Here is a 26232-nt window from a genome sequence, read left to right as displayed (position 1 = left end):
GAGGAGATCTTGCCCCAAGTGGAGGAGTTCAAGTACCTCGGAGTCTTGTTCACGAGTGAGGGAAGAGTGGATTGTGAGATCGACAGGCGGATCGGTGCGGCGTCTTCAGTAATGCGGACGCTGTATCGATCCGTTGTGGTGAAGAAGGAGCTGAGCCGGAAGGCAAAGCTCTCAATTTACCGGTCGATCTACGTTCCCATCCTCACCTATGGTCATGAGGTTTGGGTTATGACCGAAAGGACAAGATCACGGGTACAAGCGGCCGAAATGGGATTCCTCCGCCGGGTGGCGGGGCTCTCCCTTAGAGATAGGGTGAGAAGCTCTGCCATCCGGGGGGAGCTCAAAGTAAAGCCGCTGCTCCTCCACATCGAGAGGAGCCAGATGAGGTGGTTCGGGCATCTGGTCAGGATGCCACCCGAACGCCTCCCTAGGGAGGTGTTTAGGGCACGTCCAACCGGTAGGAGGCCGCGGGGAAGACCCAGGACAGTCTCCCGGCTGGCCTGGGAACGCCTCGGGGTCCCACCGGAAGAGCTGGACGAAGTGGCTGTGGAGAGGGAAGTCTGGGCTTCCCTGCTTAGGCTGCTGCCCCCGCGACCCGACCTCGGATAAGCGGAAGAAGATGGATGGATGGATGGACTCATAAATCGGTCAATGCTTGAGTAAAGAAGAGCCGTTTATTTTTGAAAATCAGCTGTAATTTCAAAACCTTTTACAAATGCTGATGGGTAACAACTTTCTTTTGACAAGTTTTTTCATGTATGACCGATAGGTAACTATTATGGCAGAGGAGAACTGTAAGCTCCTTTGTTGGTCTCGGGAGAGACTCACCTACTTTCTGGAGTCCGACACGTTTCTTAATGAAGTCTTCAGGTACCTAATTGGAAAAGACATCACCAACAAGCTCTATTCCCTCAATGACCCCACGCTCAGTGACAAGGTGAGTAAAACAATTTGTATTTTATTTTATAATTGTCTATTTGTGTGATGCGACCTTGTTGAAATAGTTGTGGGGGATGTGTCTCAGGCAGTGAAAAAGATGGACCGCCAGCCCAGCCTCTGCTCCCAGCTGTCAATGATGCAAATGAGGAACAGCATGGCCAGCACCAGTGATAGTGACGATGTTCTTAATCAAATCCTGAGGGGAGGTTCTGCCGGTTCCTCGCTTCGTAAGTCACATTCATTAAAATTAAGTTAAATGTATAGAGTATAGCTCCAATTCACAATGCACGTTACACTTGGTGTTGGTATTATACCGTATTTCTTATGAATTAAAAAAAACATTCCACTACAGTGTCACATTTAGTCAGGTTTATCATCTGCAATAGTGCATAAAGCGAAGACTTTACTCAGTGGTGTTTTTAGTCATTTTGGGGCCCTCCACATAACAATTTAGTATATTCTTAGATACTGCACATTCAATCTTGCTCGCAGTGAGCATTATACTGTAATTGATCGAAAGTTAGGGATATTAATCAACATTTATTTATTATCATACTTGCCAACCTTGAGACCCCCGATTTCGGGAGGTGGGGGGTGGGGGGGGGGGGCGTGGTTGCGTGAGGGGGCGTTGTTAAGAGGGGAGGAGTATATTTACAGCTAGAATTCACCAAGTCAAGTATTTATATATATATATATATATATATGTGTATATATATATATATATATACATATATATATATATATATATATATATATATATATATATATATATATATATATATATATATATATATATATATGAATTCTAGTGAATTCTAGCTATATATATATTTATTTTATTTTATATATATACATATATATATATATATATACATATATATATATATATATATATATATATATATATATATATATATATATATATATATATATATATATATATATATATATATATATTTATTAGCCCTGCGATGAGGTGGCGACTTGTCCAGGGTGTACCCCGCCTTCCGCCCGATTGTAGCTGAGATAGGCTCCAGCGCCCCCCGCGACCCCAAAGGGAATAAGCGGTAGAAAATGGATGGATGGATATATTTATTATATATATATATATATATATATATATATATATATATATATATATATATATATATGTATATATGTATGTATAGTATAGCAGTTGTGCACTGCACTCTCTAAAAGCCCTAAATGTTATTGTCAAATATGCATGTACAGTAGATGGCAGTATTGTCCTGTTTAAGAGTGTCACAACATTGCTGTTTACGGCAGAAGAACTGTTTTACGGTAGACGAAAACGTGACTGCTGTTGTTGTGTGTTGTTACCGCGCTGGGAGGACGTTAATGAAACTGCCGAACAATAAACCCACATAAGAAACCAAGAACTCGCCCTCGATCATTCTACAGTTCAATCAATCAATCTTTATTTATATAGCCCTAAATCACAAGTGTCTCAAAGGGCTGCACAAGCCACAACGACATCCTCGGTACAAAGCCCACATAAGGGCAAGGAAAAACTCACCCCAGTGGGACGTCGATGTGAATGACTATGAGAAACTTTGGAGAGGACCGCAGATGTGGGTAAACCCCCCCCCCCCCCCCCCCCCCTCTAGGGGAGACCGAAAGCAATGGATGTCGAGTGGGTCTGACATAATATTGTGAGAGTCCAGTCCATAGTGGATCCAACATAATAGTAAGAGTCCAGTCCATAGTGGGGCCAGCAGGACACCATCCCGAGCGGAGACGGGTCAGCAGCGCAGAGATGTTCTCAGCCGATGCACAGGCGAGCGGTCCACCCCGGGTCCCGACTCTGGACAGCCAGCACTTCATCCATGGCCACCGGACCTTTGCCCCCCCCCCTCAAGGAAAAGGGGAGCAGAGGAGAAAAGAAAAGAAACGGCAGATCAACTGGTCTAACAGGGGGGCTATTTAAAGGCTAGAGTATACAAATGAGTTTTAAGATGGGACTTAAATGCTTCTACTGAGGTAGCATCTCTAATTGTTACCGGGAGGGCATTCCATAGTACTGGAGCCCGAATAGAAAACGCTCTACAGCCCGCAGACTTTTTTTGGGCTCTGGGAATCACTAATAAGCCGGAGTTCTTTGAACGCAAATTTCTTGCCGGGACATATGGTACAATGCAATCGACAAGATAGGACGGAGCTAGACCGTGTAGTATTTTATACGTAAGTAGTAAAACCTTAAAGTCACATCTTAAGTGCACAGGAAGCCAGTGCAGGTGAGCCAGTATAGGCATAATATGATCAAACTTTCTTGTTCTTGTCAAAAGTCTAGCAGCCGCATTTTGTACCAATTGTAATCTTTTAATGCTAGACATAGGGAGACCCGAAAATAATACGTTACAGTAGTCGAGACGAGACGTAACGAACGCATGAATAATGATCTCAGCGTCGCTAGTGGATAAAATAGAACGAATTTTAGCGATATTGCGGAGATGAAAGAAGGCCGTTTTAGTAACACTCTTAATGTGTGACTCAAAGGAGAGAGTTGGGTCGAAAATAATACCCAGATTCTTTACTGATTCGCCTTGTGTAATTGTTTGGTTGTCAAATGTTAAGGTGGTATTATTAAATAAATGTCGGTGTTTAGCAGGACCGATAATCAGTATTTCCGTTTTCTTGGCGTTGAGTTGCAAGAAGTTAGAGGACATCCATTGTTTAATTTCATTAAGACACGCCTCCAGCTGACTACAATCCGGCGTGTTGGTCAGCTTTAGGGGCATGTAGAGTTGGGTGTCATCAGCATAACAATGAAAGCTAACACCGTATTTGCGTATGATGTCGCCTAGCGGCAGCATGTAAGTACTAAAGAGTGCAGGGCCAAGAACCGAACCCTGAGGAACTCCGCACGTTACCTTAACATAGTCCGAGGTCACATTATTATGGGAGACGCATTGCATCCTGTCAGTAAGATAAGAGTTAAACCACGACAAAGCTAAGTCTGACATACCAATACGTGTTTTGATACGCTCTAATAAAATATTATGATCGACGGTATTGAAATGGAAATGCAAGAACCGAGACTCAGATTTCCCTCGCCCGGACGCGGGTCACCGGGGCCCCCCTCCGGAGCCAGGCCCGGAGTTGGGGCACGATGGCGAGCGCCTGGTGGCCGGGCCTGTCCCCATGGGGCCCGGCCGGGCACAGCCCGAAGAGGCAACGTGGGTCCCCCCTCCAATGGGCTCACCACCCATAGCAGGGGCCATAGAGGTCGGGTGCAATGTGAGCTGGGCGGTAGCCGAAGGCAGGGCACTTGGCGGTCCGATCCTCGGCTACAGAAGCTAGCTCTTGGGACGTGGAACGTCACCTCGCTGGGGGGGAAGGAGCCTGAGCTAGTGCGCGAGGTAGAGAAGTTCCGGTTGGATATAGTCGGACTCACCTCGACGCACAGCAAGGGCTCTGGAACCAGTTCTCTCGAGAGGGGCTGGACTCTCTTCCACTCTGGCGTTGCCAGCAGTGAGAGGCGACGGGCTGGGGTGGCAATTCTTGTTGCCCCCCGGCTCAGAGCCTGCATGTTGGAGTTCAACCCGGTGGACGAGAGGGTAGCTTCCCTCCGCCTTCGGGTGGGGGGACGGGTCCTGACTGTTGTTTGCGCTTACGCGCCAAACAGCAGCTCAGAGTACCCACCCTTTTTGGATTCACTCGAGGGAGTACTTGAGAGTGCTCCCCCGGGTGATTCCCTCGTTCTACTGGGGGACTTCAACGCTCATATTGGCAACGACAGTAAAACCTGGAGAGGCGTGATTGGGAAGAATGGCCGCCCGGATCTGAACCCAAGTGGTGTTTTGTTATTGGACTTTTGTGCCCGTCACGGATTGTCCATAACGAACACCATGTTCAAGCATAAGGGTGTCCATATGTGCACTTGGCACCAGGACACCCTAGGCCGCAGTTCTATGATCGACATTGTAGTTGTGTCATCGGATTTGCGGCCTCATGTTTTGGACACTCGGGTGAAGAGAGGGGCGGAGCTTTCTACCGATCACCACCTGGTGGTGAGTTGGCTGCGATGGTGGGGGAGGATGCCGGACAGACCTGGCAGGCCCAAACGCATTGTGAGGGTTTGCTGGGAACGTCTGGCAGAGTCTCCTGTCAGAGAGAGTTTCAATTCCCACCTCCGGAAGAACTTTGAACATGTCACGAGGGAGGTGCTGGACATTGAGTCCGAGTGGACCATGTTCCGCACCTCTATTGTCGAGGCGGCTGATTGGAGCTGTGGCCGCAAGGTAGTTGGTGCCTGTCGTGGCGGTAATCCTAGAACCCGTTGGTGGACACCGGCGGTGAGGGATGCCGTCAAGCTGAAGAAGGAGTCCTATCGGGTTCTTTTGGCTCATGGGACTCCTGAGGCAGCGGACAGGTACCGACAGGCCAAGCGGTGTGCGGCTTCAGCGGTCGCGGAGGCAAAAACTCGGACATGGGAGGAGTTCGGGGAAGCCATGGAAAACGACTTCCGGACGGCTTCGAAGCGATTCTGGACCACCATCCACCGCCTCAGGAAGGGGAAGCAGTGCAGTGCCAACACCGTGTATGGTGCGGATGGTGTTCTGCTGACCTCGACTGCGGAAGTTGTGGATCGGTGGAGGGAATACTTCGAAGACCTCCTCAATCCCACCAACACGTCTTCCTATGAGGAAGCAGTGCCTGAGGAATCTGTGGTGGGCTCTCCTATTTCTGGGGCTGAGGTTGCTGAGGTAGTTAAAAAGCTCCTCGGTGGCAAGGCCCCGGGGGTGGATGAGATCCGCCCGGAGTTCCTTAAGGCTCTGGATGCTGTAGGGCTGTCTTGGTTGACAAGACTCTGCAGCATCGCGTGGACATCGGGGGCAGTACCTCTGGATTGGCAGACCGGGGTGGTGGTTCCTCTCTTTAAAAAGGGGAACCGGAGGGTGTGTTCTAACTATCGTGGGATCACACTCCTCAGCCTTCCCGGTAAGGTCTATTCAGGTGTACTGGAGAGGAGGCTACGCCGGATAGTTGAACCTCGGATTCAGGAGGAACAGTGTGGTTTTCGTCCTGGTCGTGGAACTGTGGACCAGCTCTATACTCTCGGCAGGGTCCTTGAGGGTGCATGGGAGTTTGCCCAACCAGTCTACATGTGCTTTGTGGACTTGGAGAAGGCATTCGACCGTGTCCCTCGGGAAGTCCTGTGGGGAGTGCTCAGAGAGTATGGGGTTTCGGACTGTCTGATTGTGGCGGTCCGCTCCCTGTATGATCAGTGTCAGAGCTTGGTTCGCATTGCCGGCAGTAAGTCGGACACGTTTCCGGTGAGGGTTGGACTCCGCCAAGGCTGCCCTTTGTCACCCATTCTGTTCATAACTTTTATGGACAGAATTTCTAGGCGCAGTCAAGGCGTTGAGGGGATCCGGTTTGGTGGCTGCAGGATTAGGTCTCTGCTTTTTGCAGATGATTTGGTCCTGATGGCTTCATCTGGCCAGGATCTTCAGCTCTCACTGGATCGGTTCGCAGCTGAGTGTGAAGCGACTGGGATGAGAATCAGCACCTCCAAGTCCGAGTCCATGGTTCTCGCCCGGAAAAGGGTGGAGTGCCATCTCCGGGTTGGGGAGGAGATCTTGCCCCAAGTGGAGGAGTTCAAGTACCTCGGAGTCTTGTTCACGAGTGAGGGAAGAGTGGATCGTGAGATCGACAGGCGGATCGGTGCGGCGTCTTCAGTAATGCGGACGCTGTATCGATCCGTTGTGGTGAAGAAGGAGCTGAGCCGGAAGGCAAAGCTCTCAATTTACCGGTCGATCTACGTTCCCATCCTCACCTATGGTCATGAGCTTTGGGTTATGACCGAAAGGACAAGATCACGGGTACAAGCGGCCGAAATGAGTTTCCTCCGCCAGGTGGCGGGGCTCTCCCTTAGAGATAGGGTGAGAAGCTCTGTCATCCGGGGGGAGCTCAAAGTAAAGCCGCTGCTCCTCCGCATCGAGAGGAGCCAGATGAGGTGGTTCGGCCATCTGGTCAGGATGCCACCCGAGCGCCTCCCTAAGGAGGTGTTTAGGGCATGTCCGACCGGTAGGAGGCCACGAGGAAGACCCAGGACACGTTGGGAAGACTATGTCTCCCGGCTGGCCTGGGAACGCCTCGGGATCCCCCGGGAGGAGCTGGACGAAGTGGCTGGGGAGAGGGAAGTCTGGGCTTCCCTGCTTAGGCTGCTGCCCCCGCGACCCGACCTCGGATAAGCGGAAGAAGATGGATGGATGGATGGATGGTATTGAAAGCAGCGCTAAGATCAAGAAGCAGCAACATAGATGACGCATCAGAATCCATCGTTAGCAGTAGATCATTAGTCATTTTTGCGAGGGCTGTCTCCGTAGAGTGATTTGCCCTGAAACCGGATTGAAAAGGTTCACAGAGATTGTTAGACACTAAGTGTTCATTTAGCTGCTGTGCGACAATTTTTTCGAGGATTTTCGAAATAAAGGGAAGGTGGGACACCGGTCGGTAGTTTACCATGATGTCAGGATCAAGGTTAGGTCTTTTGAGCAGAGGATGAATAACCGCTTTCTTGAATGCTAGGGGAACAGTGCCAGAGGAAAGTGATACGTTTATAATATTTAGCACTGATGGACCTAATAATACAAAAAGCTCCTTGATAAGTTTCCCAGGAAGTGGGTCAAGTAAACACTTCCTGGGAAACTATCACTCCATGCTTGATGGAAAACCTCAAGCTTGGTCGCGCGCCATTTGCGTTCCAACTTTCTACATGATAATTTATGAGCTCTGGTTTCTTCTGTAAACCATGGGGTGCGCCTTTTAGGGGCCCTTTTTTGTTTTAGCGGTGCTATACTATCAATGGTTTTGCGCAGGGCATTGTCAAAGTTGTTAGTGAGGTTATCAATAGAGCCGACATAATTTGGGAATGGTGCCATTACCGAAGGCAGTAGGTCAGCAAGAGTCATCGTTGTGGCAGCATTAATGTTGCGGCTGCTATAGCAGTTATTATTATTATTAGTTTGTTGACAATGAGTCAGAACTTCGAATTTTATAAGGTAATGATCGGACATTACTTTAGTATACGGGAGTACCATAACTTTGGAGGTGGTGACACCCCTGACCAGCACTAGATCTATCGTATTGCCGTTGCGATGCGTAGGTTCATTTATTATTTGTGTAAGACCACAGCTATCAATTATAGTCTGGAGCGCCACGCACTGAGGGTCCGATGGGGTATTCATATGGATATTAAAGTCCCCCATTATGATTATATTGTCTGCGTGCGTCACTAGATCAGCAACGAACTCTGAGAATTCATTAATAAAGTCCGAGTAGGGCCCTGGGGGGCGGTAGATAACAGCCATATCGAGAGGCAGCGGTGCGACAGACCTCATAGTAAGCACCTCAAACGATTTGTATTTATTATTTAGGTTAGGGGTAGGGTTAAAGTTTTCATTGTATATTAGTGCGACCCCCCCCCACCCCTTTTAAGGGGACGGGCAATATGCGCATTCGTATAGTTCAAATCAAATCAAATCAACTTTATTTAGTTAGGAGGAGATGCCTCATTTAGCGCAAAAAAATCGTCTGGTTTGAGCCAGAATTCGCTAAGACCAATGACGTTAAGATTGTTGTCTCTAATGACCTCATTAACTAATAACGTTTTGGGAGACAATGATCTTATGTTTAAAAAGCCCATATTATAAGTATTGGGCTGTTTTGACGAGTTTTTGTGTAAATTATCCGTAGTAGAAATATTAATAATGTTGCGTTTATTATACGTAGTGCACTTTAAATAGTTTCGACCATATCTAGGAATTGATACGACGGGAATTTTCAGATTGTTTGCTTGATGCTGCGATCGACTGAACGCATCATGATTTGCCACCTCAGTAGAATGCATATCTACCCCGGACACATTCACAACAGAAAACACATTATGTGAGTTGTGTGTTATTCTAAGAAAATTGCTATGCGTACAGGAATTATCCAGCCTGGTGCTGGCTAGTTCTAGCTTAACTGACTCCTCACTGCCCAATCACAGTTATAATGTGATTGGGCAGGCACGCTATTTATATTGTGGGAAAGCGGACGTGAGAACAGGCTGGCCGCTGTCGACACGTCACTCAGGTCCGCCTGAATTTCGGGAGATTTTCGGGAGAAAATTTGTCCCGGGAGGTTTTCGGGAGAGGCGAAATCCGGGAGGGTTGGCAAGTATGATTTATTATTTTTTTTTTTTTACTTTATTATTCTTCGGTCAATCGTCAATCGTCAACAAAATAAACAAACAGTTGTACATTCATAGATTGAAAATGAAAATGTTGCAGACCGAAAGGGTTTAGGCTGAAGTTGAACACTTATTGTGCCTAACCCTATAAACAATGTCAAGTACAAGATGAACTTCCGAAAATTATTAAATGTCCTTTGTACAACATATTATAAATACACATTATACACAACTTAAACACAGTTCAATTATATACACAGTAAAAGCATGTGAAATATCCTTGTACACATATTAAACCTTAGTACCGATTATATAGTATATACAAACAATTATACTTCCATTATTATTTATATCCCACATTTAGTATTTTAATTAACATTGATCATAGTATTAGCTACTGTGTTGATTCAAGAGTGATATATTGTTTCAAGACATTGGTCTTAAAGTGTTTTTTAAATGTGTGAATGGAACTGGAACATTTTAAGGAATCATCTAAGCTGTTCCACAGTTGAACCCCCCTGACAGAAACACATCTCCTTTTTAAGCTCGTTCTTATCTTAGCTTACTGGAAGACAGCTGAACCTCTGAGGTCATAGGGATTCTCTCTGGGTTTAAACCTCTCCTGTAGACACCGAGGCAGCATGTGGTTATGAGCTTTGTACATCACAATAGCAGAGTTGAGGTCAACAAGATCGTGCAGTTTTAATGTTTTCAATTTAATAAACAGAGCATTGGTATGGTCATGATAATCCGCATAATTTACAATTCTAATCGTTTTCTTTTGAAGGGAGAATATAGAGTTGATGTTTGTTTTGTAATTGTTACCCCAGATTTCAACACAATAATTAAGATAAGGGAGTATGAAAGAATTATATAACATCTTAAGAGCCTTTTGATTTACGGAGTTTTTGATTTTATGCAACATAGCAATATTTTTTGTCATCTTTGATCTAAGTATATTTATGTACAGTTTCCAATTGAATTTATCATCTATATAGATTCCCCAAAATTTTGTTGAATACACCCTTTCTATCTCCATATCATCAATTCTTATATGACACTGTATGTTATTTTTTCTATTTCCAAAAATTATATATTTTGTTTTATTTAGGTTGATTGATAGTTTATTGGCATCAAACCTTTGCTTTAGTATGTGGAGTTCACTCTCTACAGTCTCTAAGAGTTGGCCAAGGTCTTGCCCAGAACAGTACAGACTTGTATCATCATTATTAAAGTGTGAGACATTTTTTTGGTGATCATTATTTGTTAGTGCAGTTGGACCACAGTGCTATTTTTTATGAAAGCCGGAAATGGGTGACTGGTGGGGACAAAAGAGAACTTTTGACTGTTGACTTCAAAATGTTCCTACCTATCTCAGTAGACCCTCTGTTACCGTAGTGTACCATTTGGAGCTCTTCTACTCACATATTTGTGATGAAAAGCACCACTCTTGTCTGTGTATCTTTGAAACATTGAGTCGTTGTTTTATGAATGGAAATTGAAAAACAAAACAAAAAATGATTGGTTTGAGTTTATTGGAGTTTCATTTTGAAATACAAAAAATACAATTTGGAATACAAATAGTTTATTTTTTTGTATCGAAAAGAAATAACTACATAAAAAGACGGTTTATTTTATTTTTCATATAATGAAAATAAAAATCACCAGTCATCCATCCATCCATCCATCTTCAACCGCTTATCCGGAATCGGGTCGCGGGGACAACAGCTCCAGCAGAGACCCCCAGACTTCCCTCTCCAGAGCAACATTGGCGACTTCCTCCTGGGGAATCCCGAAGCGTTCCCAGGCTAGAGAGGAGATGTAATACCCCGGGCGGCATGGCGTAGTGGGTAGAGCAACCGTGCCAGAAACCTGAGGGTTGTAGGTTCGCTCCCCGCCTCTTACCATCCAAAAATCGCTGCCGTTGTGTCCTTGGGCGGGACACTTCACCCTTTGCCCCCGGTGCCACTCACACCGGTGAATTGAATGATGAATGATAGGTGGTGGTCGGAGGGGCCGTTGGCGCAAATTGCGGCCACGCTTCCGTCAGTCTACCCCAGGGCAGCTGTGGCTATGAAAGTAGCTTACCACCACCAGGTGTGAATGAATGATGGGTTCTACATGTAAAAGCGACTTTGGGTACTTAGAAAAGCGCTATATAAATCCCAGGTATTATTATTATTATTACCCCCATCTGGTCCTTGGCCTGCCGCGGGGTCTCCTCCCAGTGGGACGTGCAACGAGGACCTCCCTAGAGAGACGCTCGTGAGGCATCCGCACGAGATGCCCGAACCACCTAAGCTGGCTCCTTTCCAAGCGAAGAAGCAGCGGCTCTACTCCGAGTCTCTCTCGGGTGACTGAACTTCTCACCCTTCTCTAAAGGAGATGTCAGCCACCCTTCTGAGGAAACTCATTTCGGCCGCTTGTATCCGCGATCTTATTCTTTCGGTCATTACCCACACTTCATGACCATAGGTGAGAGTAGGAATGGAGATAGCTCGGTAGACCAAGAGCTTTGCCTTCTGGCTCAGCTATCGTTTCGTCACAACAATGCGGCAGAGAGACTGCAATACTGCCCCAGCTGCTCCGATTCTCCGGCTGATTTCCTTCTCCATCTTTCCCTCAATCGTGAACAAGACCCCGAGATACTTAAACTCCTCCACCTGGGACAGAGTCTCGTCCCCTACCTGGACTGTACAAACCATCGGTTTCCTGCTGAGAACCATGGCCTCAGATTTGGAGATGCTGATCCATTGGCGTTGTTAGGCCTATTTTAGGGGGGCTCAAGCCCCCCTAAAATATTCTTAAGCCCCCCTAAATAATTTGGTGTTATATATATATATATTTTTTTTTTACAAATACATATTCATTATAAAGTGGCCCGAATATGAGTTTAAATAAATAATCCCCCTCACTTCGTAGCGTAAGGTAGAAAGCCCCTTTAGTGCGTCGGTGTCCAATCCATTCCACTTGTTCATATAGAAAATGTCCACATCATTCAAATTCCAGTCCGCATTTTCTCTGCGACCTTGCTTGCGGTCCTGCAGGTGTACGAAGCACATTATCTTCCTTTACAATGAGTGAAGCTGCACAAAACCTTGTGTGTGCAATTGTAAATAATTTAGTTTTTAAGTGTTGTGTTTCTTGTAGAATCTATATAAAGTAATGTACATTAGCCTATTGTTAAAATAATGAAAAAAACATCATTAAATATATTTGTTTTATTGTATTGTTACATTAATAGCTGTTGTATTATTATAGGATGGCTTGTTAAACATTTCATAGGATTTTCAGAGGGAGGAAAAACCAAGACATTTAATATAAAATGTAAAATGAATAAATACATAAAAAGAAAAAGAAAAAAAATGGTTAAAAGCCATCGTCCCGGGGAGCATTTCATTTCGTCCCGTGCATTTTTTTTAAATAATAATAATAACAATGAATAATTTCTAAGTCTTTGTTAGCCGTTTGTGAAGTTTTGTGCTTGTGCGTAACGTTCGCTCGCATTCTGTGCATCTCCTGGGGGCTAAGCCCCCCCTGTCCTTAAAAGCTAGGGACGCCCCTGTGCTGATCCTCATTCCAGCCGCTGAACACTCGGCTGCGAACCGATCTAGTGAGATCACAAAAAAATAAATGACAAGAACGGTCTGTGTACCTTCCGTTCAAAAATGCGTGGTTATCTGTGTGATGACAAATTGAACCGGAAGCAGTATTTTAGCTTTTCCTTTTCGTTTTTAGCATAACAGTAACGGTCCGTGTACCTTCCGTTCATTCTGTTTTTCCACTTGGGTGTAGATTTTTCTCCATGTGGTCCCCGATCTAAAATTAATTTGACACCCGTGGTTTACATGTAGTAACAAAAATCACAAGATGACCCCTTTAATAAAAAAAAATTTCATTTCTTCTCACCATCTCCTCTTTTGCTCTCCACTTGGGTAACTCCACTTCATTTAAATAAAAACCTCCCATAACCGCACCAATACGTTTGTTTTGGTCTGGCTTTCAGAATCAAGTCTGTGCATGCGCAGTAGCATGAAATAGTCCAATTCATGACTGATGAAGCGCTTTAATGTTTTTTGAAGCGCACAAATTAAGACCAAAAAATAAAAAAATGTTTTAAATAAAAGAAAACATTATCAATCATTTTCGCTGAGATGGAAATCTCGGGGGCCCCAGCCTGTGTTTGCCTAATGGTAAGTATGCCCCTGGCTTTAATGACAGACATTTAACCTAAAGTAAACAACCAATACCCGAAACAATACTGGAATGTTTGTGCTTTTAAATTGAGTCTGACTGTTTTACATTTACATTGTGATAGCAATACTCAAGCAGCAGTACTTGGTTTGTTGTGGTGCGGACTGGCTGGTACCGCATTTTTCGGAGTATAAGTCGCTCCGGAGTATAAGTCGCACCGGCCGAAAATGCACAATAAAGAAGGAAAAAAACATATATAAGTCGCACTGGAGTATAAGTCGCATATATTGGGGAAATGTATTTGATAAAACCCAACACCAAGAATAGACATTTGAAAGGCAACTCAAAATAAAGAATAGTGAACAACAGGCTGAATAAGTGTACGTTATATGAGGCATAAATAACCAACTGAGAACGTGCCTGGTATGTTAACGTAACATATTATGGTAAGAGTCATTCAAATAACTATAACATATAGAACATGCTATACGTTTACCAAACAATCTGTCACTCCTAATCGCTAAATCCCATGAAATCTTATACGTCTAGTCTCTTACGTGAATGAGCTAAATAATATTATTTGATATTTTACGCTAATGTGTTAATAATTTCACACATAAGTCGCTCCTGAGTATAAGTCGCACCCCCGGCCAAACTATGAAAAAAACTGCGCCTTATAGTCCGAAAAATACGGTACATGCATGATGTATAACGCACAGAGGTGGGTAGTAACGCGCTACATTTACTCCGTTACATCTACTTGAGTAACTTTTGGGATAAATTGTACTTCTAAGAGTAGTTTTAATGCAACATACTTTTACTTTTACTTGAGTATATTTATAGAGAAGAAACACTACTTTTACTCCGCTACTTTTATCTACATTCAGCTCGCTACTCGCTACTAATTTTTATCGATCTGTTAATGCACGCTTTGTTTGTTTTGGTTTGTCATAGTGCCTGCGTTTCAACAAATACAGTCACTGGTGACGTTCACTCCGTTCCACCAATCAGATGCAGTCACTGGTGACGTTGGACCAATCAAACAGAGCCAGGCGGTCACATGACCTGACTTAAACAAGTTGAAAAACTTATTGGGGTGTTACCATTTAGTGGTCAATTGTACGGAATATGTACTGTACTGTGTAATCTACTAATAAAAGTTTCAATCAATCAATCAAAAGTGTAAAGGAAAAAAGACCCTTTTTTTTATTTCAACCGTACATCCCGTCAAAAGCCTAAAGACTGACTGCACAGTTCCTGTCTTCACAATAAAAGTGCTGCTCCATCGCGACTGCGCTTTCAAAATAAGAGTCTCCGAAAGCCAGCGCAAACAAGCTAGCAAGCTACGGAGTTTGCCGCCAATGTATTTCTTGTAAAGTGTATAAAAACGAATATGGAAGCTGGACAAATAAAATGCCAAAAACCAACCACTTTCATGTGGTATTAGACAGAAAGGAGGAACTTTTTTTCTCCTCCATTTGAAAACGTGGACGCTATCAGCACTACTGTCTGATTACAATCAATGCAAGTCATCAGAATCAGGTAATACACCAACTTATATTCTTGTCTTCATGAAAGAAAGGAATCTATATGTGTTAAACATGCATGTATATTCATTAAAACACCTTTAACATGTAAACAAAAACGGCAAAATAAATAAATATAAATTATATACTGTATATATGTGTGTATATATATATATATATATATATATATATATATATATATATATATATATATATATATATATATATATATATATATATATATATATATATATATATATATATATCTTTACAGTACAGGCCAAGAGTTTGGACACCTTCTCATTCGATGCGTTTTCTTTATTTTCATGACTATTTACATTGTAGATTGTCACTGAAGGCATCAAAACTATGAATAAACACATGCGGAGTTATGTACTTGACAAAAAAAGGTGAAATAACTGAAAACATTATTTAGATTTTAGTTTCTTCAAAATAGTGTGTGTGTGTGTGTATATATATATATATATATATATATATATATATATATATATATATATATATATATATATATGTATATATATATATATATATATATATATATATATATATATATATATATATATATATGATATGTGTGTGTATGTTACTCATCAGTTACTCAGTACTTGAGTAGTTTTTTCACAACATACTTTTTACTTTTACTCAAGTAAATATTTGGGTGACTACTCCTTACTTTTACTTGAGTAATAAATCTCTAAAGTAACAGTACTCTTACTTGAGTACAATTTCTGGCTACTCTACCCACCTCTGATAATGCAGCATTGAAAACTACATTGCAAACTGATACTTTTAATGAATTTGGCATTGGCCTTTAATCTGCAAACCTCTCATAAATCTATTTTCCACAGAAACTCATAATTAGTCATATTGGAAAACCATATTGAAAAAGAATGAATATGTGCACATTAAGAGGAGGCGCGATACCACACATTTGTATTATCAGGTGCTGCTTGAATTTGACTAAAAGAGCCTGGAGTTAATTGTTGCACTTAAAAATGCTTTTAGCATTGAAAAGTATCTCCTCTCTATGTGGCCGTATGTAAACAGATTGTGTTAATGTATTCACATTTAGTTTGACAGAATCCACTCAAGCTTGAATGCTAATATTTTTACACCACCCTGCTAAATGTCTCCATGTAGAAAAATCACCTGGTGCAAGGACCTCTTCCAAGATGAAGCCAATTGAGGAAGGCATGGAGGATGATGTTTTTCTGGATTCTCCACTCTCCAAGCCATGCCGCCTGTCTAGCACCTCCACTGAGGAAGTGTAACCTTGGGGAAACACACTGGCATTGTATTTTGATCTACATCATATTTTGATCTAGATTCTAGATCACATGCTTTGTGACATACCTGTTGCGTGTGGAAATGTATTTATGTACCGCATGTCCTGCCACTATTCTACACTTTTTGTCACGTTTGTTTTTTTGTCATTTCTGTCGCTTGTAATGAAATAATAAAATATGTTGGGTGGGATTTTTTTTTAAAATGATTCCAAATCCTAATCATGATTAATCACAATACTTTTGTGTGATGAATCACAATTTATTATCACGGTATTATCAATTTCAAATATTTATTTCATTTTTTATTTATTTTTTTCATTTTATTTTTATTGACATCCAGCATCAGACATTCCTATCCATTACATCATATTCACATCAATCATACATCTATTGTCTGCCCTGAATGTCAAAATATTTTTGTTTATATCCCACCCATACCACCCCCCCCCCCAAAAAAAAAGAAAGAAACAACAAAAAAACGAAGTAATATCTACAAATACATCAATTAAATAAACAAAGAAAGAGGGGGGAAAAAATAAGAAATAAAAAAAATAAAATAAAATAAGAGAAATAAATAATAATACATAAAATATAAACAGATACCTATATATATATATATATATATATATATATATATATATATATATATATATATATATATATATATATATATATATATATATATATATACATATATATATATACCCACACATACATATATATCAAATATTTATTTCAAATCTCAGCCATATCAACATTATTGAAAACAATGCCAATTTGCCCATGTAGTAGATACGCTGCTTCTTTCTCAGCTTTGTGATACAGTATTGATGAAAAACCCTATTATTAATTTGAACTTTGAGCTCCATAAATTACACTTGCTGTTTTTTTCCCCCAAAATATGTACTTCTTTATTCCCATATTATGGCTTAATCCCCCTAACATTTTGAATTTATTATTGTAATATGTATGACAATACACCAAATTTTCTAAAAAATAAAATCCTTGATTTCTTTCTTTATTTTTATTTTATTTTATTTTATGTATTTTTTTATTAATCAATCCAACACAATAATACCATAATAAAACAATTCCAATTCCAAAACCAACAAGCAACATTCAGAATAGCAATCAACAGAGCAATTGAGACACAAACATGACCCAAAACAATCCAAAAGTAGTCAAACAAAAAATAATAATATCAACAACAGTATCAGTATTAATAACAATTCCAACATAGCAGTGATTAGAAATCCCTCATTGACATTATCATTACAGCCATTAATAATAAATCAAATATAATAAAATAAAAAATGAATAATAGTGTCACAGTGGCTTACACTTGCGTTGCATCTCATAAGCTTGACAACACATTGTGTGTAAAACAAATAATATATATTTTGATTGCTTCTCATAATGTTACAACCTAAAAATACACCTTTGTTTCAACTTAATGCTTCCAAAATTACATTTGTTTCTTCATAATACTAAGATTGACTGTTTTATTTTATTATGATTTTATTTTTTTAATTTTGACCTATTTTACATAGAATAATTTGACTTCATCCTCTTAATGGGGCGGTATGACGTAGTGGGTAGAGCGGCCGTGCCAGAAACCTGAGGGTTGCAGGTTCGCTCCCCGCCTCTTGACATCCAAATCGCTGCCGTTGTGTCCTTGGGCAGGACTCTTCACCCTTGCCCCCGGTGCCGCTCACACTGGTGAATGAATGATGAATGAATGATAGGTGGTAGTTGGAGGGGCCGAAGGCGCCAACTGGCAGCCTCGCTTCCGTCAGTCTACCCCAGGGCAGCTGTGGCTACAAATGTAGCTTACCACCACCAGGTGTGAATGAATGATGGGTTCCCACTTCTCTGTGAGCGCTTTGAGTATCTAACAATAGAAAAGCGCGATATAAAATCTAATCCATTATTATTAGGGATGTCCGATAATGGCTTTTTGCCGATATCTGATATTCCGATATTGTCCAACTCTCAATTACCGATACCGATATCAACCGATACCAATATATACAGTCGTGGAATTAACACATTATTATGCCTGATTTGGACAACCAGGTATGGTGAAGATAAGGTCCTTTTTAAAAAAAAATAAATAAATAAGATAAATAAAATTAAAACATTTTCTTGAATAAAAAAAGAAAGTAAAACAATATAAAAACAGTTACATAGAAACTATTAATTAATGAAAATGAGTCAAATTACCTGTTAAAGGTTAGTACTATTAGTGGACCAGCAGCACGCACAATCATGTGTGCTTACGGACTGTATCCCTTGCAGACTGTATTGATATATATTGATATATAATGTAGGAACCAGAATATTAATAACAGAAAGAAACAACCCTTTTGTGTGAATGAGTGTAAATGGGGGAGGGAGGTTTTTTGGGTTGTTGCACTATTTGTAAGTGTATCTTGTGTTTGTTATGTCGATTAAAAAAAGAAAAGAAAAAATACCGATACAGATAAATTCCGATATTACATTTTAAAGCATTTTCCGGCCGATAATATCGGCCTGCCGATATTATCTCTAATTATTCTCCATTATAATGTTTGGAATATGTAATATGTTACAATAATAAACCTAATTAAAATAAAATAAATGTTGTTTTGTTTTGCTAAGTCACAATCAATTTTTTATCAATAAATCTTTGTTTTTTAATACAAATGATAATAGGAAGGCGTTGCAACATCATTTGAACTACATTATTATTATTTATTTTTTTTGTATTGTTTTAAATGTGTTTTTTAATTTTATAAACCTTTATTTATAATATGCAACATTTACATACAATGAAGAAATAATAATAATCAAAACAAGTACAGAAACAGTACAAAAACAGAACAAAACAGCGCCAGGGGGTCGGTAAACTCAATAAAGTAACTAAAATAGAATGCAAAATATATATATATGTTACAACATGTAAAGCATACTTGCCAACCTTGAGACCTCCGATTTCGGGGGGTGGGGGCGTGGTCGGGGGTGGGGGGGGCGGGGTTTGGGGCGTGGTTAAGAGGGGAGGAGTATATTGACAGCTAGAATTCACCAAGTCAAGTATTTCATACATATATATATATATATATATATATATATATATATATATATATATATATATATATATATATATATATATATATATATATATATGTATATAGATATCTACATCCTGAAAATATGCAAACAAAACTGTGTTTAGATAATTGATATTTCAAACTTGCATAAATGAATATTAAGGAATATAACATAATTTGGCTTCTGAGAGTTTCAAAATGTAATGAATAAAATGCTAAAGTTCTTGATAAACAAGCAATTATTTTAATAATTAAATATGGTCATTTTAAATGAATTATTATGATAATTTAAAATCAATTATTTCAAATATGTTTATTTTAATGTATAATTCTATGGCTGGATGTAATAAGGAGTCAGGAAAAAATACAAATAAAAATGCAATTAATTTTGATGTTTTTAGCAAAATATAGTAAAAATGTATTTAGTTTTTGTTTTTTTAAATTAATAAATATATTTATTTTTAGGTAAGATAAACATAATAATACAATTTATCTCTAGTCTGGATGATTTAGTTCTTGTCACCCTGTTGTCCAGGCCCGGCCCTAACCAATCTGGCGCCCTAGGCAAGATTTTAGGTGGCGCCCCCCCACATCGGCAGTGAAGTGTATATACTCACAAGAAACTGAATAGCTTTGTCTTTGACCTTTTTTTTTTTTTTTTACTTACAACCATACCTAATATATAAAGGGGTGGAAAAGTGACTATTACCTGCAGGGCAAACATTAGCTAACCAGAAGGCAATAACAATGTAAACAAAAAACACCTGCTTAAAAGATCTAATACAAATGTCCCTGAGGAATGTAAGGTGGGAGTACTGTAATTACCTAACGTTACATTATTATTTTCCATAACAATTTAGCCACCTCCACAATATTAACCCGACGTTAAAACAGAACTAGCTATTTATTGATTAGCAATTGCCGAATCATGTAACATTAGCTTAATGCTAAAAAGCCAGCTACTATCACATTCTGTAACAGACAAATAATTTCATGTAGGCTAACGTTACTTACCTGCTACCTCTGTCTTTTCTTGTTTCTCCTCCTCTTCTTTTCTCTTTTTTCTTCCCTGGGCACCTGACAGTTTTGGCCGTTTTGACATCTTGTGTTGATTTTTTGATGTGGTGACGTCCAAAAAGAGTCATGATACGGGAAGGGAGGGGGCGCACCGTGCGGGGGGTTGGGCGTAATGTTGTAACAAATAATATTTCTATTAAATAGGCTTTACTTTGCATTTTAATTAACGTGGGATTATTTTTTGTATTTAGAAATAATAGTACAAACTTCTTTTTTTTTTCTCCAACATTTGTGGCACTGGCGTGGCGCCCCCTGATGGACGGCGCCCTTAGCATTTGCCTATACGGCCTATGCCACGGGCCGGCCCTGCTGTTGTCCTCCCGTCATGAAAAAAGGCTGTCCTCACTCAGGTCCGCATGGAGCTGGAGGGGGCGTGGCTTCCAGCTCCGGCTGAAAATCGGGAGATTTTCGGGAGAATATTTGTCCCGGGAGGTTTTCGGGAGAGGCGCTGAATTTCGGGAGTCTCCCGGAAAATTCGGGAGGGTTGGCAAGTATGATGTAAAGCCAAGTTCCGTAAATAATCCACATTTTAAACACAGCATCGTAGTTTTCACATAGTTTAAAGTGGAGTTCTAAGGCACAACAATTCTGAACTACATTACCCAGCGGCCCCAGCGAATGCGACTACGTCATCATAACAGGAAGTATGAACCAGTTGCGATAAGATTGACTTGAAGGAGGACAGCAGGGGAGGGAAATAATGAGTTAGCAGTAAAGCAGTGTGCCAGAAAGACGCCTACCCCTGTCGGCGTCCATGGGCAACGCCCAGGGACCACTCATTCGAATGTGGAACTTATTCTAAAGCCACTGGGCGACACGACAATTTCTACCGGGGTGGCTGTTGGCCTATGATGGAACGGGCGATGGAGCAGCTTAACGTACAACTCAGCCGGCTTACCCGCTCCCTGCGTCGGGCCAGGACGGTGGAACTCCCCGAAGGTAATGCCAGCCTGGAGGTGTTACTACAGACAATACCCGGAACCAAACGTAGCGTGTCCTAGTCCCTTTGCATTTTACACATCAACAACAACAATAATAGTATTATTACATTTACAAAATAGTCATTTGTACTGGAAGTAAGTGTCCCATTTGTTGACATGTGTAGTCAACTCGTGTTTCCTTTCTGTAATGTTCTCCAATGCATCGCGGTCTGATGTTGCCCAGATTAACATGCTTTAAAATGTAAAAAGCAAGTCGTTTAGCTGATTTACTGTTCATCTACGGTATTTTATTTCTATGTTCACAGACAATGAAACTGCAGTGTACACACTCATGCCAATGGTGATGGCTGACCAGCACAGGTAGGCGATAAACCAAGCCTTCATGACAACATGCTTTTACAAGAGGGTCCTCAGCATACTTGCCAACCCTCCCGGATTTTCCGGGAGACTCCCGAAATTCAGCGCCTCTCCCGAAAACCTCCCGGGACAAATTTTCTCCCGAAATTCATGCAGACCAGAGTGACGTGTCGACAGCCTGTTTTCACGTCCGCTTTCCCACAATATAAACAGCGTGGCTGCCCAATCGCGTTATAACTGTAGAATGATCGAGGGCGAGTTCTTTGTTTCTTATGTGGGTTTATTGTTAGGCAGTTTCATTAGCGCGGCAACAACAGCAGTCACGTTTTCGTCTACCGTAAAGCAGTTCGTCTGCCGTAAACAGCAATGTTGTGACACTCTTAAACAGGACAATACTGCCATCTACTGTACATGCATATGTGACAATAACATCTACGGCTTTTAGAGAGTGCAGTGCACAACTGGGCACACAACAAGGAGACGAAGCAGAATGCATCATCAGAGAGGGTGTTCTGCATGGTTAGAAAAATAGTGACAGAGAATAGAACAAGAATGGGCAATTCAACCCTTAACTCAACAATGAGTAGATGAGTGTTATGTGTGTGTATATGTGTAAATAAATGAACACTGAAATTTAATCAAGTATTTCTCTTATTTATATATATAATCAAGTATTTCTCTTATTTATATATATATATATATATATATATATATATATATATATATATATATATATATATCTATAAGAAATACTTGACTTTCAGTGAATTGTAGCTATATATATATATATATATATATATATAAAATAAATATATATATATATATATATATTATATATATATATATATATATATATATATATATATATAAAATAAATAAATATATATATATGTATATATATGTATTAATTTTATTTATATATATATATATATATATATATATATATATATATATATATAATTAATACATATATATACATATATATATATTTATTTATTTTATATATATATATATATTTATTTTATATATATATATATATATATATATATATATATATATAGCTACAATTCACTGAAAGTCAAGTATTTCTTATAGATATATATATATATATATATATATATATATATATATGTATTTCTTATATATATATATATATATATATAGATATATGTATATCCATCCATCCATTTTCTACCGCTTATTCCCTTTTGGGGTCGCGGGGGGCGCTGGAGCCTATCTCAGCTACAATCGGGCGGAAGGCAGAGTACACCCTGGACAAGTCGCCACCTCATCGCAGGGCCAACGCAGATAGACAGACAACATTCACACTCACATCCACACACTAGGGCCAATTTAGTGTTGCCAATCAACTTATCCCCAGGTGCATGTCTTTGGAGGTGGGAGGAAGCCGGAGTACCCGGAGGGAACCCACGCAGTCACGGGGAGGACATGCAAACTCCACACAGAAAGATCCCGAGCCCGGGATTGAACCCAAGACTACTCAGGACCTTCGTATTGTGAGGCAGATGCACTAACCCCTCTGCCACCGTGATATAAATACTTGACTTGGTGAATTCTAGCTGTAAATATACTCCTCCCCTCTTAACCTGAGCCTGATTAGAACCGTGGTATTTAAATTTAGACGGAACAAAAAAAGTTGTAAGCATTTGACTGCCTAATTTGGGCCTTTCTTTCTCACTTGTCTTTTTTTCTCTTCTGGCTGCCTGATATCTTTTTTTTAACAGGAAGCCACAGATTTGTTTGTGATTAGAGTTTACGAAAGTCCGCTATACCACGGGTGGATTAAAATATTTTGCATTTTTTGCATGGGGTGTTAAGTAGTGTTATACTTCTTAATTTGATTAAACAACCTTATTAATACAATTTCAGAGTAAAATGTATTTCATATTGACATTTATGACATTCTTTATTATAAGAATGAATTGGATTACAATTGATACTATTCATTTATCTGTACAGTGCACTGTCTGAGTTTTATGCCGCTGATGATGACTCCTTTTTTTTTTTTTCATTGCTGTCACAAACGTTTCCATCTCATTGCCTTTTTGAGCTTTGTACTCATGTTCCTTTGTACTTACGACCTCTACTGCCCATGTGTCAAACTCAAGACCTGGGGGCCAAGTTTGGCCCAAACCATCATTTTATGTAGCCCGTGATAGCCTGAAAATAATGTGTTAATAAAGTACTTTATCTTGTCTTAGTAAATGTATTTGTTGTTTCCATTTACACTTAAAAAAAATACATGTATTACATGCAATTGCTTATCTTTAACATTTTAATATTATCTAATAATAAAACAAAATATTGCAGTATTATATATTCCCCAATTTCTTTGTTGAAGTAAACAGAAATAGTTAAATTTCTGCTTGACTTTCAAAGCAAGTTTTCCATCAAATTTTACAATGGAAAAATTACAATAGATTTTACAGTAAAATTCTGGCGACTGAGTCTTTTTACCGTAAGATCAACTTTGGTACCATCCATCCATCCATTTCTACCGCTTGTCCCTTTCGGGGTCGCGGGTGGTGCTGCAGCCTGTCTCAGCTACCTTCCAAATACAGTAATAACCTATAAAAACAACAACTATGAATTTTACGGTAATAATTTTACCGCATCCAAAAAAAGGGACCGCCCCATTTAATTTCATTCCATTCGTTAATTAAAAAAAAAAAAATTAAAATAAGTGGTAGAAAATGGATGGATGGATGGATATTAAAAGCTGTAAAAATACAAATTTTGGCAATGAGCTGTCAATTTCTTTTTTAACAGAAAATACTTTATTTGTATTTTTATTTTTTTACAGCATACATAAAAAAAGATATAATCATATGAATAGGCAATAGGGCTGTACCTAACGATTATTTTGATAGTTGATTAGTCAAGGATTATCTTAACGATTCGTCGGATCATAAAGCGTACACATTTAATGGCTCTAATTTTTCCAATCGACTTCTAAATGCAGCTTAAGTTATTTTAGGCATGTGCTTACTAACAACAAAGATGACAAATGTATTCATAAACATGTATTTTTACTGTAACTGTGCTGATCATTCAGCTGTTACAGAAAAATAAAATGACTATTGAAATGTTGTCTATTTAAAAGAAAGGAAAGACTTGTAATTGTGAAAAATATAGACACTTAAAAAATATTTGTTGTGTTAAACCAATAATGGTAACATAAGCCACAAATAGCCCCTTGAAGTAAAATACCGTATTAATAAAAATGATGCAAGTTATTGTTGATTTCATTGGAGCAAATCCCTCATCACGTGTAAGAATACGATCATATTGTCCTAATTATAGTCAAACAGCTGGGACCGGACAGTCAGTGTTGACAGTCACATCTTCCCTTTTAGAGCTTTTTTGCGATTCCCGGTTTCACTTCTATGGTGGTAAGGGAGAGCAGGGGCGCCTCGTCCTTCCTCCGTGTAGCTGTGCCCAACATATTCTTCTGCCGTACACAATTAACTAGTCATAAAGCTAATCTAATATCTACAAACCAAATCGCTTTGGTCGAAAATTAAGTTTTAAGTAATTCATGGCAATGTGCCTAACCACGAAACAAAACCAAGGTCTGCTTTTATTTTGTTCTGGTGTCACATTTGGCCCATACTGTATTTGGATGTATACATTCATTGTTTACTCATTGACACTATAGCATAAATCTTACAATTTGTGATTATTTTAAACGTGCTGAAGCTGACAGAATATGTGTCACCTCCTAAGTCCTTTTTGTCATCCTCTTTCCAAAGGTCAGTGTCAGAGTTGCTGCTCAACTCCAAGTTTGATGTGAACTATGCATTTGGACGTGTGAAGAGGAGCCTACTTCATATTGCTGCCAAGTAAGACCTCCTTAATTGACACACTCATAACAAGCATAGCATTCATAACAAGGCTCATTTTTACAATGGAGTACTTGATGACCACTCCTTAAATGCCGCTGTGCTTCCTGGTACATAGTACAATTCTGTATTCTCTATTTTGTTCATGAACACAATTTATGGTAATTCAACACCACTTATTTGTGTCTCCTAACACTTCATTCAAACAAGCCACACAAGGGCCAATAATTGACACACCAAACATGCCATTGTAGTGTATTCTCAGACTAGGTGAGCTGAGCACACATTTTTGTAAATGTGTTTACAAAAGTAATAAAGAAATGCATTACGGGGCAAGTGGTAGAAAATGGATGGATGGATGTATTACAATTACTACTATCACCAGTGGTCCTATAAGGGCCCTGGTGGTGTAATTATGCACTTTGCTGCCTTTAGTGTATATGTTAGAGATGCGCGGATAGGCAATTATTTCATCCGCAACCGCATCACAAAAGTCGTCAACCATCCGCCATCCACCCGATCTAACATTTAATCAAAACCGCACCCGCCCGCACCCACCCGTTGTTATATATCTAATATAGACGATGCAAGGCATTAGTGAGGTTATAAAGCTTTTGCCTGTTAAAAAGAAAGGAGACTGATCCAATGCAGCAGAGACATTCGCGTGCCACGCTGTCACGGCCCAGACGCACACCAGTGCGCAATCATCTGGGAGCCGCGCTGAGCGCACCTCCAAGCG

At 40.1% G+C, this 26232-nt stretch overlaps 2 protein-coding genes across 3 annotated transcripts in view; both read left to right on the top strand.

The window, feature by feature from the left end:
• The window catches only part of LOC133592028 (popeye domain-containing protein 1-like), a 60053-nt gene extending 43704 nt beyond the window's left edge, over positions 1 to 16349 (top strand). Inside the window, exons 8-10 of the mRNA XM_072912917.1 lie at positions 770 to 937; positions 1025 to 1166; positions 16021 to 16349. Of these exons, the coding sequence (XP_072769018.1) occupies positions 770 to 937; positions 1025 to 1166; positions 16021 to 16151 (441 nt within the window). The 3' untranslated portion in view covers positions 16152 to 16349. The remainder of the gene's footprint in view (positions 1 to 769; positions 938 to 1024; positions 1167 to 16020) is intronic.
• Positions 16350 to 21002: 4653 nt separating this feature from the next.
• The window catches only part of hace1 (HECT domain and ankyrin repeat containing E3 ubiquitin protein ligase 1), a 38545-nt gene continuing 33315 nt past the window's right edge, over positions 21003 to 26232 (top strand). For both annotated transcript variants that reach the window (XM_061948604.2, XM_061948595.2), the window contains exons 1-3: positions 21003 to 21271; positions 21579 to 21633; positions 25404 to 25493. In XM_061948604.2, coding sequence (XP_061804588.1) covers positions 21181 to 21271; positions 21579 to 21633; positions 25404 to 25493 — 236 coding nt within the window. In that variant the 5' untranslated portion in view covers positions 21003 to 21180. The remainder of the gene's footprint in view (positions 21272 to 21578; positions 21634 to 25403; positions 25494 to 26232) is intronic.

Source organism: Nerophis lumbriciformis, linkage group LG04 (assembly GCF_033978685.3).
Source record: "Nerophis lumbriciformis linkage group LG04, RoL_Nlum_v2.1, whole genome shotgun sequence".
Classification (NCBI taxonomy): Eukaryota; Metazoa; Chordata; class Actinopteri; order Syngnathiformes; family Syngnathidae; genus Nerophis; species Nerophis lumbriciformis.
The sequence above is the reverse complement of the archived record's forward strand: the minus strand, read 5'-3'. Positions and strand labels throughout refer to the sequence as shown.